General features: G+C 40.0%; 1 protein-coding gene and 1 long non-coding RNA gene across 2 annotated transcripts in view; one reads left to right on the forward strand and one right to left on the reverse strand.

Moving 5' to 3' along the window:
• Positions 1 to 1,277: 1,277 nt before the first annotated feature.
• Positions 1,278 to 17,491, reverse strand: ERCC4 (ERCC excision repair 4, endonuclease catalytic subunit). Its single transcript, XM_053957213.1, has 11 exons — positions 17,318 to 17,491; positions 15,604 to 15,784; positions 12,751 to 12,946; positions 11,210 to 11,417; positions 9,948 to 10,128; positions 9,465 to 9,599; positions 8,776 to 8,886; positions 7,035 to 7,623; positions 6,235 to 6,327; positions 5,446 to 5,558; positions 1,278 to 4,391 (listed from the first exon to the last, which is right to left on the reverse strand). Exons 1-11 carry the CDS (start codon positions 17,489 to 17,491, stop codon positions 3,658 to 3,660), a joined length of 2,715 nt encoding a protein of 904 aa, XP_053813188.1. The 3' UTR covers positions 1,278 to 3,657.
• Positions 17,492 to 17,616: 125 nt separating this feature from the next.
• LOC128796000 (uncharacterized) overlaps positions 17,617 to 19,046 on the forward strand; it is a 237,953-nt gene continuing 236,523 nt past the window's right edge. Inside the window, exon 1 of the long non-coding RNA XR_008433694.1 lies at positions 17,617 to 17,755. This is a non-coding gene — a long non-coding RNA (uncharacterized LOC128796000). The remainder of the gene's footprint in view (positions 17,756 to 19,046) is intronic.

Genomic DNA, 19,046 nt, shown 5'->3' on the forward strand with positions numbered 1-19,046 from the left:
TAAAAACTTGCACTGAAACTCATAACACTTGAGTAAAACCTTGTCAAAACATGCAAATTAAGAAAGTGCAGATACTATTGGTAAATGTGTTTTCAATGCAAGAAGGTACCTAACAGTTAACAAGATATTAAAGACTTCATATGAAGCATAAGAGGGTTTATTCTTAGTTTGATTCTGCAAATATCCAAAATTCTTGCTACTAGATGAAGAATGAACATATGAAAAAAGTTAAAATGACAAAGTATTACAAAATGCAGGAGTAATGGTTTCTGAACTTTCTGGTTTCTGACCCTATTTGCATTTCTTAAAATCACATATTTTACAAAGCAGATCAACTGAATATTTATTTAATTTAGGTTATCTTGGAGTGAGGGCTAAGGAGAACTTAATCCTAAAATGGCCCTTAGGAAAGGATTGTAAACTCAGCTCACAGAGCCTGAAATACTGGAAACGGGATGTTTCTTTAATGACACTCAGTTACATTTCTTTATGCTGTATATAAGTAATGTACCCATTTAATAATTATTTTTCAGCAGATGTTTGCTTTTGGATTCTATTCTACAGTCAGAATGGGAATCCTGACTAAGGAAATCTTTAGAGACAAACTTTAATTCTCAAAAATTAAGTTATTTGTGGTTGTACTATCACTCTGCAAATGAGAAATCAAAATCATAACAATCCTTCCACTTAAATTTTTCCACTTTCCAAAAGAGTCATTGTTTTTAACAGCATAGCTACATATTTTATAAACTGTGTGGATTTCTGGTCAACTAGCTTACATTTAAGTTTTGAAAGCAGTCAATCTAGCTGCTCCCAGAAAAGCCCTACTTTACGTGTTCATGCAGAAGTAATTTTGCAGGTAAGGTTTGCTTTGGTTAGGGACTGCACAGTGACAACACTGCCAGCAAAGCCTCCTTTTGCAGCTGCAGCTCACAACTGCAGGAATAGTGTCCCCACGAGCAGGAATAGTAACCAGGTAACTTAAACACAGGGGCTGCAGTTTCATCTACCCTGTGCTAAATAATTTGCTAATATAAGTACATTTGTCCATAAGAGGTTGTGTGGTTATTCCAGAAGAACTGCCAGTGATCAAAGCCCAGGAGAAGCTACAGAAAGGAGCAACTTGGCAACTCTATACCATGTGAACCCCTCACAGCAGGGCTTCACCTCCTGAGGGACCTGGGAACATGAAGTCTTGATTTGGGGACAAGCAAGAAGCTGAGACTCTCCCAAACTGAAGGCAGGGGGTGTTTGTGTTTGCTTTTTTAATAACAAAAGCTCAAATTTAGAACATCAGCAAAGACAAGATGTACAAATTCCATGACTGTTGATCAAAGAGAGAGTTTTCATCATTCACCCAACCCTGTGTTGTGACTGCATTCAGGCAGAGCTTTTGGCTCTATTGTTTCAGGGATAAGTGGTTTCAGGACACAGGACCTCTCCCACCTTGGAGCACAGTCCCTACCTCCTGCCCCAGGAGGACACAGCTCTAACTGGCCATCGAAACTAATACAGTGAAATGCCAAAGCACAGGAGCAATAATGACATGAAACAATAGATCCTGTTCTAGAGAAAAAACACAAATCTGTTCTAGAGAAAAAGGGCAAATCCTGCATAGAGAAAGAAAAAGGAAAAAGCTTTACAAAAATTCCACACATATAAGCAAAAGGCAATTTCATTATAATATTTAGCAAGTAATTATTTAATTGCATATATTATATAATTATTTAATTGTAGATTGCATAACATTGATCTAGCATACAACATAAAGCTACAACTTTATCACCTATTACTATACCCTTCATTTTCACCCCATACACATCAATGCAAAAATGCCAAACCTCACTGACAGAGCCAAGGCAGCACCTGTGAAAAACCCCAAACCCACAGTTCATGGAGCACCCTACTGCCCATTGCACAAGCAATGTTTGTTCTCAAAGGCTGGTCAGCTGCCCTTTTCTGAATCAGGCTCTACAGGCCATGCACTCAGGACACTTTGATCTTACTCTGATTTCCAGTTCTCTTAGCACCACTTTACAGGCATTCTCAACCATCTGCACATCTGAAAACAGTTTGAATAAGCAAAAGTCACATGGAAAGACTTCTTCTCATATTAAATAAATAAGAATCTGGATTGTAAACCACACACTAAAAATAAAAATGTTTTGATATTAATACAACCAAATGAAAAACAAGATAATGAACAAAATTTAATCTTATTATGGTTGTATTTAATACTAAAATTTGCATCTGCAGAAAAATATTCCTTTGGAAATTTGTCACAGCTCAACCACAGATTAAAGTTAACAATTCATAATTCACACTTAAAAAGCACAATAAACATTTTACCTGAAAGTGCACAGTACAGCTTTTACTGAACCTGAACACAACTCCTTTCATGAAGGAGATAATATTGGTCTGTTGTTCCCATTAGAATTGTATAAATACATGTGCAAGTCATAGATAAAGGTTTTGTAAATAGCAAATGTAAATACATTAGCAAGGAATAACACGGGACCAACCCTTTTGGCAATGGCAGTTTGTTACACAGTTGTATCAAAGTTCAGTGTAGAATATATAATTTAACAATGCATATATTCACAAACTTTTCCCTCTTTTATGCTACATAAAATGCTAAAAGTATTATCTTCTAGGTGACAATGCCTTTACTGAGTTTATTGACAGACAGTTGATTTGGGACATAAAAATACAAGAGCAATAGGACACAGAAGAAGCCAATATTGGAAGGACTTTAAACACTTTTGGAAAACCTTGCTTAGAAAATGACTGCATTTTACAAGAGGAAATATTCTCTGGTTTAAAGGAACGGTGCCAATGGTATACCCAGATTTTTCACTTTCAAGTGAAAGAGGTGAAAGAGCTATCAAAACAGTAAAAAACAAAGCCTCTTAAAAGTATAAGTAAGGCACACTCAAAATTAAGTTGCACTGTGGCACCACAGAATCTCTATCCAGTCAGGCCAAAGGAAAACACTTTGCAAAATCTAGCAAGGCAGAGCTGTACTGGCTTTGGAATGGTAAAAAGTGTAACTGGCAGTAAGGTAAGCAAGCAAAATGTAGAGCATAGTATATAAATGGATTTTACTGTGACAAAGGCTTATGGTCATGTTCTAAAATTCAGGATTCAGTCCCAGTATATTCTAAACAAACTCCTGAGCAAAGACCACAATGTGTTTCAAATAGCTTCATCACTGTCAATCAAAAACTGGCAGTTGCCAGAGAGCGAGACATTAAAAACGGCAAACGCATTTTATCATGTAGCAGGTCACACAGACTAATCAAAACACAGCACATTTTTAGCTTGAACAAGACATCGTAACTTTCACAAAAAAACACCTTTATCAGTTAGTCTTAGCACTTAATTCTTATGATCTTGGTGAAAAACTTCATTTAGTTGATATTATAGAATTAGTTAAAGTGCTTTAAAAACAATAAAAATAATTCACATTTCTCTATTAAAAATATTTTTTCCTCTTGAAACTTGCCTTCAGTAATAATTTACTCACATATTAAAACTGATGGAATAGCATTAGCAAGAAACAGCTGGTTATCTTAGAGGGGGCATTTATTTCATGTATTTGCCAAAGTACTGTGCCAGAAAAGCTTATCTGTGCTGTGTGTTGAACAATCTCATGAGTCATCTTTTGCCTTTTCCTTTGGCTAGTGCCTCTGCATAGGTCAGGTGAATAAAGTCAAAGAGTTGTGTGGCATTGGCAGCATTACCCAAAATCTTGGATAGCTCATCCTTGGACAGTGTCACCAGCTCTGCAATGCTTTTAACATGGGTCATTAAGGCACGACAGTTCTTTGCATTAACCCCTGGCATTTTTAGCAGGAAGTCCTGAGGCCCAGGGTTGTACTTGTCTGACTCGGGGAGAATTTCGGAATCTGCAGTGATGGCCATCGCTATTTCTGCATCAGGTTGGGGATGGTTTTGTTTCAACTCTTCAAAGAGTTCAGCAGTAGCATGGGGAGAGGGACACCACAGGATTCGTAACTTTGGGAAGTGCAGTGTGAGAAGGGTTAGTTTAGAAGTAACATCATTGCTGGAAATTTCTGGCTGTAAAGAGCCTCGTGGGATCAAGGAGAAGGATTTGTTAGGATCAAATTCAATGAGGAGAACTGGCCGCTTGTAGTAGCGGCACATGGACACGCACTGTGTGTACAGCCGGCCATTGTTTAAGGAACCAATCAGATCGCTGATGCTCTTCCGCTCCACGCAGATGTCAGGGGTTAGAATATAATCCCCAACTTCCAAAGTCACGGGCTCAATGTCGATCCCACGGCGATGGATCAGTGATGGAAGCTCACTACGGAATTCCCGCATATCCACGATTATGGTTTGCTGAACACCCTTCTGTTCCTGTCCACCTAAAGAGCAAAATAAACACAGTTATGCCCACACTTGCCACCTCCTGCTCTGGTTGTTTTCCTGTGTGCTGCCAAGGCTTCTGCAATGGATGGACTTCTCATCTTAAGTTATACCTCAAATTCAGCGGTACAATAAATACAGACTTTACTTGATTTTTAACTGTTAGAGAAAAAAATTACTTGCTTAAATATATACTGTAGTTTATGGAACATGCTCTGCAGCTTGCTAGAACTACCATGCTACTTGCTGAAAGCTTTGTATAGTTGACAATGAAATATATTAAGCTGTAGATGAAAATTATTTAAATGAATCAGGGAAATCTAAAAAAGGCTGCCTGCAAAACAAGATAATGAAGCTGATCTCTTTTGTTTCCAGCTGTTTCCCACAGAAATACAGCACTTTATTGTGGGAATTATGTGTTGCCCTCTACAGATCTGCAGGACACATAAAGAGACTGCAGCACCAAGGCCACAAAAGATATAATAGCAAAGATTAGAGAGCATATGGCAAAGGAGAACAGGATTATAGAAACAACAGTAAAGGAAAACAGGCAGAGGCACAGCATATCTGTCAGAGGAAAAGAACAAAAATATGGTTAGAAATGCAACAAAAGAGAAAGGACCCTTTATTACAAAGGAAGTGATCAAACCCATAATGTGCAGTTGTTTATCCAGGCAGCATGTTTTGTCAAGATGAAAAGAAATCCCCAACATTTACTAGCTCAAGGACAACTCTGCCTTTGACCATCTGTAGACTTCAGTTTCTATGTTTTAATTTATCTTCCTACAAACAGCACTAGACAGCCTCATAACCAACAATGTGACTTGGAACAATCCAGTTTCTGTCTTAATGGTAAAATACTTCATTAACCTGTATTTTCAAAGGAAACTACAGTTCATTGTCACTGGGAAATAATGTTTCTTTAGCATGAAGACTGCAGAGCCAATGTACAACGTGTCTCTGCCCCAGACACTTTGAGGGGGATTTAAAGGGCAATAGTTATGGGACTTTTGGAAAGCTCTGGGCTGCAAGCCTGACCTAGGAGCTGCTCACCTGCTTTGCGTGTGTCAGCAGAGACAGAGGCAGGTCCAGCGTCTCTGAGGAGGTCTAAGTTCGTTTCATCTCTTCCTTCTCTTTCTTCAGGAACAACCATGCTAGCCTTCTCTCTAAGGAACCACAAACAAACAGACACTAAAAACTGCAAATGCAGGAGTAAAGAAGATTGAAATATTTCAATACCCTTCATCCAGATCTAAAATTATATATAGTTTAATACTAAATGCAACCCCGATCAGAAATGCAATTTACTGAGTTTTTCTAGGTTTTTCCTTTTAGAGGAAAAGGAAAACCTTTTCTAGGTTTTTCCTTTTACAAAGGAACTAATGACTAGTAATAGCACTGTAACTGAGAAGGCACTGTCAGTAAAAATACTGTCTTATACAGTCTAAGGAAATGTTTTGTTTCCCCAAATATAACCTGATTTAGGTTATAAAAGCTTTAGAAATTATCTTACAAGAAATGTTACCAGCAAAAACACAATTACACAAGTGAACTTCATAGAAAATTAGGGAAAATTTCAAGTGATGCTGATTAGCCTTTACGTTAATATTAAATCCTGCTAAAATTATTAAACAAAATACCAGATGCTTTGAAAAGGAAAGATTTGACTTTTTGGTGATTCTCAACAGGAAAGTAGTCTTTACATCTGACAAAGAATTGAATTAAAAGTTTATTTAAAGCCTTCATACAGCTAAGATAAGAACTTCACTCTTTAAAATGTAAGCATATTGGGGAATTACATGAAACTCTAATTATAAAGGCAGTTAAACTAACTCTTATTACCGAATGAGTTTTTCAAAGGCCTCCTTCTCTTTCCTCAGAGCTGTGAGGTAGCGTTGCTCTTCTGTGGATCCCCCATATATGAGGAAATAAACTCTGTAGGTATAAAAGAGAAAAAAAGAACAGGTCACAAAACTTTGTATTAAGTGAAAAAAATTCACAACCAATAAATTTAAGATTAGTAGCAGTAAATGCCTGACAATTTAGTTAATAGCATATTAAATATTAAGTTTTCTATATTTTTAATCAGTATGTGACATTAATTCATAAAACGGAGTTTTGCAGGTGTATTAAATAAATATACCCAATGTGGTCATCTTCTATCAGCAAATGCTATAACCGCAAATACTTATTTTCTTTACTGTGTTTCCTTTACTTGCTTCTCTGTTACAGTTTCTGAATTACTGGCCTTCAGCATGATGAACATCATGAAATGTGAAAATTAATTAAACCCAAAATGAATCCTTTTCTTTAAAAATTGTATCTTCAGAGATGGTTAAAGTGAGACTACACCACCTGAAAATGATCTACTGCCACTAAAGTCATTGAAGCAGAGATCTTGGAATTGTTTCTTTTTTTTTAACAGATGTGCTTCTGCTGTTAAGGGACTAAATACCTGCTGGACAGTAAAAATTATCTTTTGGTTACACCAGACATTCTGCTTTTGTTTAAACTTAAGGACTAAACAGGAAGTGGAAGGTAGTTAATGAAAATGAACAGCAGCATGTTCTGCATTGACTGCTGACAGTGCAGTTTTAATTTTTTCTTTTCAGACTAGAATTACCCTGGCCAAGTCAACTTGCCTCAAAGGCTTCCCAGGCCTGCTTGCCTTGTAGATTTCCAGCTGCCGAACAAAAGTGAGTTCTGCATCATACAACACAACATATCTGGGTTCTACTTCGTGCAGCACCCGAGTGAGCGCGTAGGGATCCCCACACCCCTGCAGCGGGTGGATAATTGTCAGTGGGTCCTTGAAAATCCCATAGTAACAATCTGAGGGCAAGTTCAAATCAAAATCTTCAGGAACGGTCTCTTCAGTGTTGCCTTCTTGGCTACCACTTAACTCTTTGTTGTCCTCCACCTCGACCTCTTCTCTCTTTTCCTCCTCAGTTTTCCCTATCATTTGGATTAGAGTCCGGTCTTGCTGCTTTTTCTGCTTATTTTGTTTTGAAGTTGTCAGTTTGGCTTTTTTTGCTTGAGGCCCTGTGTCTGGTTTGGCATTTCCTTTGGACTTGATGGCATTTCTGTCCTTAATCCACACTTCTCCAGCTTTCTCGTCCTTTCCAAAGGTTTTGTTATATAGTCTTGTTAAAAAAGCTTCTGCTCCAGCAATAATATACTCCCTGAGCTGTGCACAGGCTCGGTCATCACTGGCACAAATGAGCACTTGCCCTGCAGTCAAGAAACAATACCATGTTTACAGCCTGTAATGCTGTGCTTCTTATCCAGCTACAAGCACCTCCCGAGCCAATGGCTTGCACTGATCCAAGCACTGTGCCTGCCAAATGCCTTGATATTCGGCTGCCAGTTGCTCTGGACTTTGAGAGAATCCAAACTGCATGGTTTTTTGTACCAAATAAAATTAGAGTAGATTAATGGAAGTTCAACATTCCTTTTTCTTACAATATCTAAATTCATTAAGTTTTCCTTCTGGCCATTGGAAATGAGGCAGATACAGTGTGTGTTGAAACATAGTTGAACAACTACTCATTTTTAAGATGTGGAATAAGAGAGAACTTAATTTAGACCATTCTAATTTGTCAGCTGTGTTAGAGAGTCTACAAAACACATGTTTCACACAGTATTATTGACATTTGTGAATAACAATTCTCTGCAAGCTGACTCAGATAAACTCCTACAACACTAAGAGAGAGAGCCAGTTCTTACCCAGAGTCAGAACACTGTGGGTGGGAGAAAAGAGCACTTTTTTACCCTTACTATTTCCTAAAATAAAACTTGCTAAATTTTAAGGGAAGGAGAAGCCCTAAAATAGGAAAGGCAGCAAAGCAGTTAGACTCGCTTCCCTGCCTCCAAATCTCTACCTCATTTATATGCAACCCATGCAAAGCAAATTTTCAGGTGCATGAGAAGAATGTGCAAGTTAGAAAGGGTGTAAGACAGAATCCCTATTTTTATTTTGAACCCAAATTTCAGAAATGAGTGACTAGTACCTTGATCATTATAAATCTGCACATCTGTTTTATTTGGCTTGGAACTTGAAGGTATCAGTACACTACTGAAATGTAACCTAAAATGTTTTTTCAGAATAATGCAGGCTCTTTCCTAAAAAGTATTGCACTGTAGGAACAAACGGCATTTCTCTTTTAGAGCAAGACCTAATAAGTTTATGCAAAACTATCTAATTTTACATAGTTTATGTACATAATTTACATAAATTCCTCATCTTTAGGCCATAAATTACTAAATCCAAACCAGCTCTTTGATAAAACTACAGAAAAGAGTTAGTTCCTTCTCTCCAAGGTCAAGTAGAAGTACAAACCAGTAGAATTCCTGGAAAACTTGCATAATTTAGTAGTCTCTCACCTGGACCACCAAGGCTGTCACTGTTCTTATTCTCATTTTCAATCTCTTTCAGTACTTCTCTCAAAGCTTCCCATTTTGGGTTACTTTCAAGAACCAATTCCCTTTTCAGTTCTGAAACAAAGTAAGATTGAACACAGCAGCTCTTGCAGGCAAAATATCCTTCAGACTTTAAATCAGTGGTTAGATGTCAATAGTGTGATGGTTGTTGGCACATATGATATTCAACAGCCTACATATGCAACTTGTTATGCTAATGAGGTGGAGAACACTCTTAAATTTAAAAATGGAGATAAATGCTTTTGTGAAGCCAAACACTGAAGTATTCACTCATTCTTCAATTCTGAAACTCCTGAATATATTTTTTTTTAATAAAAGCAACTACAGCCTCCTACTCTTTCACATAAGATAATAAAGATGAAACTAAACATCAATGTAATGCAAGAACAATTCCACAAAAGCTCTTCCAGTGATCAGCTGAGCAAGCTTAGGAGAATCCCCTACTTCGTGACTCTTTTATGTTGTTTATCCTATGCTTTTGGAACTAAGATTATCTCTCAATTTATCCCAGCTAACAGACTGAGATCCTGAGCTGTGGAAGTTCATGCAGGGAATCAGAGTAGAAGTAATAATATACAAAGCACTTGGAATCGTGTGACACTCTTAAACTTAAAATTAGAAATGATCAGTACCATTTTCCTTCTTTACATCACGTTTTTCAGAGCCTGAGCCTTTGCCTTTCTGATTCAGTTTCTCATCTGCAATGCGATAAACTCGAGCTCGAGCATTCACAAACATTGAAGTACTGGAGTCAAGGAACAGCCAGCCTGGAGAGGAAATGAGAAGGAAGCAGTAGTAGTTTGACATCTGCAATGTGTATGTGTTTCAACTCTCTGCAGTAAAAGCCCTGGATCTCCAGCTGGAATACCTGCCCTACCTGCTTGCTGTCTAATCACCAGCTTAATAAAAACCAGAAATGTGATGCAAATCTCACACTGTTAAGTAACAGCAGTTAAGTGGGAAGATGAAAGGATTATCTGTCAATAAAAACCTACGTCCTTATGGCTGGTTGTGTAAAACCTAATTAGATACCTTCATATGTTTGGGAATGATAATTAAAAACATCAACATTGCACCGTTTCATGCATTAACTTGTATGGTTATTCCGTGTTTACCTGAATTCTCACCAAAAGCTTTTTCACTTGCTTTCAGTGACTCCAGGAGATTAAGGAAAGTGACACAATCATACTGGGTTAGATACAGTAGCAAAGTACGTAGGATCTTCAAATCCTGGACCAAAGACTTTGTCTTAGCTCCAAGCTGATGCCAGAGAGGATCTAAATAGTGACGTATTGTCTGGAAATTAAAATTGGAAAGTTTGGAGTGTCAAACACACAGTATTGCATTATAGCTTCTAACCAAGCTGAGAATGCACTTTAACTTTACAGGGGACGCTCTGGTTTCCCAAAATTATTACAGATACCAAAATAAATATGTACTGGTGAGATATTTGTTTTGATATAAGTTACCATATCTTAGCAAAGTTAACATAATATGATGTCTTTATAAGAAACATTTCAGCAATTAGCAGACATATATAATTTAATGCTTTCAGTAAATTTTTTCCTCTCCATCTAATAATAAAATACTGGTAAAATTATAAAAAAACACCCGTATTTTACTGGTACTGGCCTGTTGTATTTAGTATCTAGTATTCTTTACTTAGGTACAGAAAAAAACATTATAATGTAATTTTGTTTCCAAAATCAAGATAGGTACCATGAAGATGTGCAACTTATAGAGCCCAAGAAAGAACCTTCAAATATTTAAAGTACAGAAGGCCTTCCATCCAGATTAAATCACAGTTAACCAGTAACTGTTGCACTATGACAGTTGATTTCACCCTAACGAAAGCATATGTGTACCACACATTGCAGATCTGTCAAAAATAACAGTGAACACAAAGTTATTGACATACATAATAATTAAAGATACAGCAGATGCATGCATGTGCATATTGTCTGTTACATACAGTGCTTCTCCTACTAGAGAAAATAAAAAACACAAGTAAGAAATTCAAAAGGAAAAGGGGAGTATGTGTATGGCAATTACTGATACTTATCTCCAAAGTATTCTGAGCTGAAGTTGCAGCTGCCTTTTTAATAACAGCAGCAACAATTATTATAACCATGAATTGGGGTGTTCTTACTCTTGGGGCTTTGGAAATGAAGGAAGAACAATACCAATACATCAAAAATCCTACTGGCACCTGTCACATTATCATTACATCCCCTTGTACCTGTAATAAACATGTCATGGGAGAACACTCAGCTGCTGCTGGTTATTTATTTTGCAAGTAACATTTCTGTTGCATAGCAGGCAGTTTGGAGATCTATATCCCGTTACTTAGACACTGCAGAACAAGCAAAATTGTTACCTTGTCAAAAGGTTTAGCAATAGCATTCTCTAAAGATAGATCTTCTACTTCAAGAGCTGGGTTGTAACGTTTGAGTTCCCTCAGACATGCATTCAGAATGTCCAGGATTGCAGTCTGGATAGCAAGCATAGCAGGGGTCATTGCCACGTGAATTTCCACCACTTCAGGTTTATGCTTCTCTAAAAATGAGTGCACTGCTATATGAAATCTAAGAGAAAAACAGCTTCTTAAGATTTACATGGATAGTTTTATTTGACTTAGAATTACTCAAAAGTTTGTATAAACTACAATTATTTTAAATGTAAACAAGTAAGTTAATTCCAAAATCAGTTTCTACTGATGTGAAGACTGCAGTCTTACGAACAGCCTTGGAAAACCATCTGTTCCACAATTATGACTGTAGTCATCCTAGTCATGTGAGCCTATAGTGCTGGTGAATGATCCATGGAAAATTACTGCACTGGATTCTGCATCATCATCACACATAACAAATATTAAAATAAGCCCAAAAAATCATTTAAGGGAGAAACTGGAAGGGAATTCTCTGAAATCACATGGCTGCACCAGCAGATTTTATGACGTTCCCAGCTTGCAAAGACAACCTGCAGGTCCTTGGTGGAACCCTGTCCTTGGAGCCACTCCAGCTGCACAGATCCAGAGATGCCACCTGACTGTCCCTGACAAGAGGAGGCTCAGAGAACCTGATGGCTGCTGACCTCTGCAACTGCACAGACACTTCCCTTACTGCAGCCTGCAGCCCCAGATCTTTTCATGGAAGTCAAGGAAGGAAATCTAGACAGCTTCTACTCAACCTTTCCTACCCCAGGTGTGTCCACTTCTACTTCCCTGGGACACTGAAAGAAAGACTGTTAAGGAATTTACAATGCAGAGGAGCCATTCATTAAGAAGGAGTGAAACACATTTCAGCCCAGACTAATGGAGAAAATGGGCAGAGCTCCTGCCCAGGGCAAGAGCACTGACTGGGTCATCAGAGAGCGTTCAGTTCCATTTGTGGATCTGCTCCTGGAAGACTCTGTGCATGCCACATTTTATTTTTTAACAGTCATCAAGAAATGTTCTTCATACACAGCATAGGTGTAAAAGAAGATTTAAAAAAATCTGACATGTAGAAAGAGATGCATGGAGTTTCATAACAGCTGGAAACAAACACCTCCCTGAATAGCAGAACTGAGAGATTGTTTCCCTGTCATTTCATGGCTTAAGTACTTTTGTTTAGTAAGAGAAGTTTTTCTTAAACTGTTAAGAATGTCACTTTTTGTTGTGATTTCTGTTGACTAACAGGACAGCTCTACCATAAGGTTCATCCCCTTAATAGAGACAATTGGAGTCCATTTTCAAAAACACTCTCAGAAATTCAGCATCTTTAAGACCACTTCTGTCAAAAACTGAAAAAAATTTGTTTGAGAATACAGGAAGGAACACAGATTAGCAGTGTGACTGCATACACCTAATTTTCTTAGGAACCCGCCTTCATCTTTCCTCTACATTTAACTCTCCAGTGAAGTAAAGAAGTGCCTCACCTGGGCCACAGATAAAGCTTCCCAACAAAAAGATTTTTCATCACTCTTTCCACATGACAAAAGCCAGTGTTAAATGCAACTGCATTATCTGTAAAAGCTTTAATGAAGCCTTGCTTGTTCTTCTGGCGATAAAGTCGCAAGATGAACGCTTCCTGACAGGACTCAATGATTCTGTGTGCTTTGTACACCAAAATGCCTGGCAAAAGAAAAAAAAATCAAGTTAAAAAAAAACCCAGAAAGGTCCAGGTTTGTACAGATTTTTCATCACAGTTGTCTTATTCCTCTACTGTTCTTTTAATCACAGGAATTTAAGTCTTCTAAAATGAAGGTTGAACAAACTTTCTGGGGTTGAAACAAATGATTCCTCAGTTTCAGTACCATAGAATTGCCAAATAACAGAACTGGGTTAACAATGCATCTTGAATAGAAAAAAAAAGAGCTTGTGCATGAGTGGCAAGACTTACTAGCTAGGAAAATTCTCTACTCCTGAGGCATAACTTGAACTTGAGCCTTTTAAAAGCAGGAAAAGCAGATGCATGACATAACACACTGTTAAAACAAAGCAAGTTTGATGTGTTTGAGGCTGTGATAGTTGAATTCTTTTGTTTAGAGAAATTCTGGAATTACAGACTTGTCAAGTAACTTTCATTAGTAACAGTTCACATGTTTATATAATTAAAGAACTTCTCAAAACATTTATTTTGTTTTTCTCTCCCATCTGACAGTCATATTCACACTCAAGGATAGCAAGTATTATCAAGTATATGAGTACACCACCAGTTTTCTTCATGGCTATGGGTGCAGTAGGAATAAAAGACCTATTAAGCACATTTCAATAAAGAGAAATGAAACAAGAGTTTAATTTAATTAAGTGTTTGAGGCAAACATTTCTGGAGTTCACAGTTCACTCAACCAAGACCTGCTAAAGCAAGGCTTTTTTTTTCTCATGCAAATCATGTTAAACAGCACATTGCACTATTTTCCCTCTCCCCCTACTGAATTCAGGCCTATGTGGTATCTGTTCACAGCCTCCAGTGGAATCATAAATGCCTTTCTAAACTGGAAGCAAAGACATCAAACATCACAGGTTTTACCTTGTGCCTACATAAGCTAGTAAACTTCCAGAGCATTTAATTTCTGTAACAAGTCTCCTCAACTCAGCATGCAGCCATTGATTTTAACATGCCTTTGCTTGCTAAATGAAAAAGCATCCAGGAGGTAGACTTCCATAGAACTGCTTGCCATTCATAATTAAGCCCTGAAATAATCCACTACAAGGTATTTTTATATCTAGAAATTGTTAAACCTGTCCTATGAAGCAAATTTTTCAGTACATAATAATGATCATCTCTGAACACCTTCCAAATTTTTCAAGATGTGACTGCAGATGGACATGACAGGAAAGAGAATTTCTAACAGGTCAGTAAGACTATGTTTATTATAATACCTTCCTGTTTTTAGTCAACATATATCTGCTTATGAAGGGAGTTCACACTTGCTCTGTAAGCCTTGGCAGAAACAACTTGACACTTTTTATTACATCAACTTGCATCATTTTCACTGTGCTGTCAAGTGCATCATTCTACTCAGCTAAAACCACCAGGAATAATTCTACTTTACTGCAGTGATAATTCCTTATCTTCATTTAGCTGGATTTATGAGTTCATCAGATGTTAATTCACACTGATTTTACAAACTACATTTTTAACACCTAGAAAGGCTTTTGCTGTTGTCTCCTTAGGAAACACTACTACAAGATTTTGTTGTACCATCTCACACACAGAAAAGGCACACGGACCCACGTGTTGGGAGGCTGGGAATGAGGCCACTAGTCCATTGCAGCTGCTCTCACACCGACCTCTGGTGGCAATGCAAAACCTGTCACAGCTCTGTGCCACTATAGGACAGCACCAGTTTTAAAACTTTACAGTATTTCTTCTTTCAATCTATTTTTTTTTTTCTTCTTTGGTAGGTTAGGAAGGTAAAAAAGAAGGAATCAAAGGAAAAAGAGAAATTACCACAGGTTGCCCAGAAAACCTATTCACTTCTTTTGAACTTAGAAATCTGGTGTTCTTCGACTCCAGCATAAGTGTTCAAAATGTTGTAGAGTAGAATTTGTTATAGCTTGACAAACAGGAAGGAGGTACAACTTCTAAAGCAGAAACTCACATTCTTCTAAGCATACAATATTCAGCTATGTTTTATCATTAAGATGTTAACACTTAGAAAACAGTAAAATAGTCTTAAATCCCTGGCTCTTAGACCTCTCTTTTTCCAGCTCTCCAGGATGTAACAGGGTTTCCAGCTTAGAGAGGAACATAAAAACAAGAATGGCTGGGGGAGAAGAGGAACAGAACAGGAGAAGAGAAGGGTAACTCTCACATCTTCCATGTACAGCTTCTATATAACTACAAGAAAAAGGTTGCAAGCTATTCCCCAAATCTTTACAATTGCAGTAACAGCATTACTTCGTAATACTGCTATTTTATATCTAAGTGTGTCAAGACAAAGATTAGTGAGGTATTTTTTGATGAGAACTCATCAGGAGTGATTTGTTAATGCAAAAATATAGGTAGTGTGCATGGCTCATAAAGCACCACATCTAAAATCTGTTTTAATGATAGACCAGTGTCCAACAGACCCCAGGACACTATTTCACCAACTGCAATCAATTATTGTTCTTTGAAAGCCTTTTAAAACTATATGATTAAATAAGTCAAATGACTTGAGAGGGGAAAAAAAAAAGGAATGATTCTTCAACCTCAATACCTGTAAGTAGAATTCTTGATATAGAATTAAGCTTTGTGTATTTTCAAACAGAACACTCTTACCTTTATTTCATTAAGCTCTTACCAGTAATGAGATTGGCAGGAATTCTGTCAGTAAGGAAATCTACCACAAGGATCCGACTTGTTGCAAAGATGACTCCTCCTTGTGTATAAAATTCATAGCGAGTGTTATTTGCAATTTCATTGGTAACGCGTCGAGGGAGATGAACAACTCCATCTGACCTCAGCTGATCAATAAAATACTCCTAACCAAACACAATAAAAACACAAGACATTATTGTGGTATACAGGGAAAGGGATCAAAAAAACACCTTTATTACACATACTCTGGTAATTTTGAGGAGTTGTCGAAAACAAATTAAGACATGATAGAATAACATATTAGAAGAAGTCAGAATTATTATAATTTTTCCTTCTTTGACACACTTTCTTCAGTTTCAAACTCATCTGGGTGATTTGAAAAAATCTACATAGTCAGTAGTAACTAGACAATATTTACATAAAAATGAGCAACTGACACTTCAAGGAGCTTACATTTTCTTATATTTCAATATCTCATTTTCAGAGAATATGCAATTTTAATACTGCCTTAAGAACAGAGAAAGAGATCATCTCTTAGTGCCATCACCTGTAGTCATGAGATGATTACAGCAGGTAGATCATATACACCAAGCTTAATCTTATAAACTAAAGCTGTGATCTTTAGTCATCTATGGTTGCTATAAAAGGTCCCCCAAGATCTCCCCTTCCTGAAGGTGGGAAATTTGCCTGGTTCCAGAGAAAAAAGAGCAGCTTTTTTTTTGTATAATTAGGGACAAACCCGTCAAGCCCAACAAGCATGTTTCACCCCTTTTTCCTCACTGGTTACTTATAAGTTATGTACTTGTTTTAGCTCATTAGTTTTACTAGGACTTCATTGTGGTGCAGGAGTAGAAATTCAACTTTCCTGATCCTGAATGTGTGTGGTTTAACAGCTTCCCCAGGACCTCGGCGTGGACAACAAGCTGTCCCTGAGCCAGAAGTGCCTTGTGGCTAAGACGATCCTGGGGTGCATTAGGAAGAGCACTGCCAGCAGATCAGGGAGGTGACCCTGCCCCTCTGCTCAGCCCTGCTGGGGCACATCTGGAGTGCTGGGTCCAGTTCTGGGCTCCTCAGGACAAAAGGGACACGGAGCCCCTGGAGCAGAGGGTGACAAAGAGGATGAGGGGACTGGAGCTTCTCTCTTGTGAGGAAAGACTGAAGGAGCTGGGGCTGTTCAGGCTCCAGAGGAGATGGCTGAGAGGAGACCTCAGCAGTGTGTGTCAGTGTGAGCAGGGAGGGCTCAGAGCAGGGCCCGGGCTCTGCTCCCTGGGGCCCAGCAATGGCACAGCAGGAACGGGCAGGAACTGATGCCCAGGAAGCTCCACCTGAACACGAGGAAGAACTTCTTCCCTGTGAGTGACCGAGCCCTGGGGCAGATTGTCCAGAGAGGCTGTGGAGTCTCCCTCGCTGGAGATATTCCAGAGCCCTCTGGACACAATCCTGTGCTGTGTGCTCTGGAATGACCCTGCCTGAGCAGGGAATGAGAGATGAGCCTCTGTGCTCCCTACCGACCTGACCCGTTCAGTGGTTCTGTGCCGGGGCCGGTGCACCGCGCCAGGCCCACCCCCCGCGCTGCCCTCACCGGAGCCCGCACACCCTCCCGCCAGCCCGGGGAGCCGCTCCGCCGGTCGGGGCAGAGACAGAGCCACCGGCAGCAGCCGGGAGGGGAAGGGGCGGGCGCAGGCAGCTGCCCTCACCTCCTCGGCGGGGCTGGTGTTGAGCACGAGCACAAGGCTGGCGGGCTCGCAGTAGAGGCGCAGGAAGCGCAGCAGCAGGCGGTCGATGCCGAGCCCGCGGGCGCACACGACGAGCCCGTCGCGGTGGAACAGCTCCAGGAAGATCTGGCTCTCGTGCTCCAGCAGCGCCGCCATCGCGGCACCGCTCCCGCGCACGCGCGCGCGCCCCGACAGCGCCCCCTGCCGGGCCCGCGCGCGGACCTCCGGGGCGGGCGGTTTCCCGCCCCGCGCGCGGGGGTCCCGAGGCGCGCGGACGGGAGGCTCCCTCAGGGAAATGTCCGTCCCCTCATGGATACCCACAGCGGGCGGGGACCGGACCCCACACAGGGGCTCCTACTGCGGCCAGATGAGCCTCCGCTTCTCCCCCTGCGGGGAGTGTGTACCGACTGGTAATGCGAGGTAGCCGGTCTTCTCCAATCATTTTGTGTTTGGGTTAGATACGAGGAAAAGCTTTTTCATCCATAGGGTGGGCACTGAACAGGCTCCCCAGGGCAGTGGTCACGGCCCCAAGGCTGACAGAGCTCCAGGAGCATTTGGACACCGCTCTCAGGCACAGGGTGGGATTGTTGCAGTGTCCTGTATAAGGACAACTCCTGGCCAGGAATTGGATCGATGGTTCTTGTGGGTCCTTCCTACTCAGAATATTCTGTGACTCCATTGTTTTTTTACTGAGTAGTTGCATTTTTAAAGCACCAAACCCAAACTCTCCTGAGCACTCGTCTCACAAGGCATCGGCCCCTCGCCGTTTCCATGGTGCCCGCCCCGGTCAGTGCACAAAATGCAGTTTGTGTCTAGAGGGATGAAGGCGCTCCTCAGAGCTGCTTTCAGAAACAGCTGGAAATGCAGGGCACTCCTCAGACTTCCCCTGCGATTCAGCCGAGCACCATGGAATCACAGAAGGGTTTGGGATGGAAAGGACCCTCATATCTCCCAGTTCCACGCTCTGCCATGGCACGGACATCCCCCTGTGGCCCAGGCTGCTCAGAGGTCCCGGGGCGGTCCCGTTCAGCTGGGGCAAAGTCCCCCTCTGGAAAGGGAAGGAGAAGGCTGCCGGCTTTGTGTGCAGGGCTGCTGGGCAGCGCGCCGCCCGCTCCTTCCATCTGGGAACCTGCGCAAAATGTTCCCATCACTTCTACTTACTCTGGGTACTGATTGCAGTTTGCTCTGCCGATAATGACTCCTTTGGGTAAAATGCCGTTATAAGGGCGTTGAATCAACGGTCAAATATATTCGAATAAACACTTTCAGTTCTTTGTTTCACACTGTCACCTGTGGGCAGCTGCACTGGGGGTTCCTTTGGGTTTCCGTGTTTTTCTAATGAGGGAAAATAAAGGGTACGCTGCCAATGTGCTCCTTTGCTGCACACGTGTTCCAGTCAGCACAGTTAATGAAGAGGCACTTTGCAAAGCATTATTTATAAATTTGTCACAGAGTCGGAATTATGCAATGGAACATTTTAAATTAATGTATGAAAAAAGCAGATTGTTTACAATATATGTCTTTGTATTTTAAAATGCAGTACAGGTCCTCAGGGCGAAGTAGAAAACAAGTCTTTAAAAACAGGCAAAAATTAATAAAATATGGGCACTAGTCTTGATTTTTCTCATGCTGGTACCTAAACAATTTTTTCTTTGCAAGTTGGATCACATTACTAATTGTTGTGCCAAATACCATGCTTTGATTATCATTT

The sequence above is a fragment of the Vidua chalybeata genome, chromosome 16 (assembly GCF_026979565.1).
Source record: "Vidua chalybeata isolate OUT-0048 chromosome 16, bVidCha1 merged haplotype, whole genome shotgun sequence".
NCBI classification, from domain to species: Eukaryota; Metazoa; Chordata; class Aves; order Passeriformes; family Viduidae; genus Vidua; species Vidua chalybeata.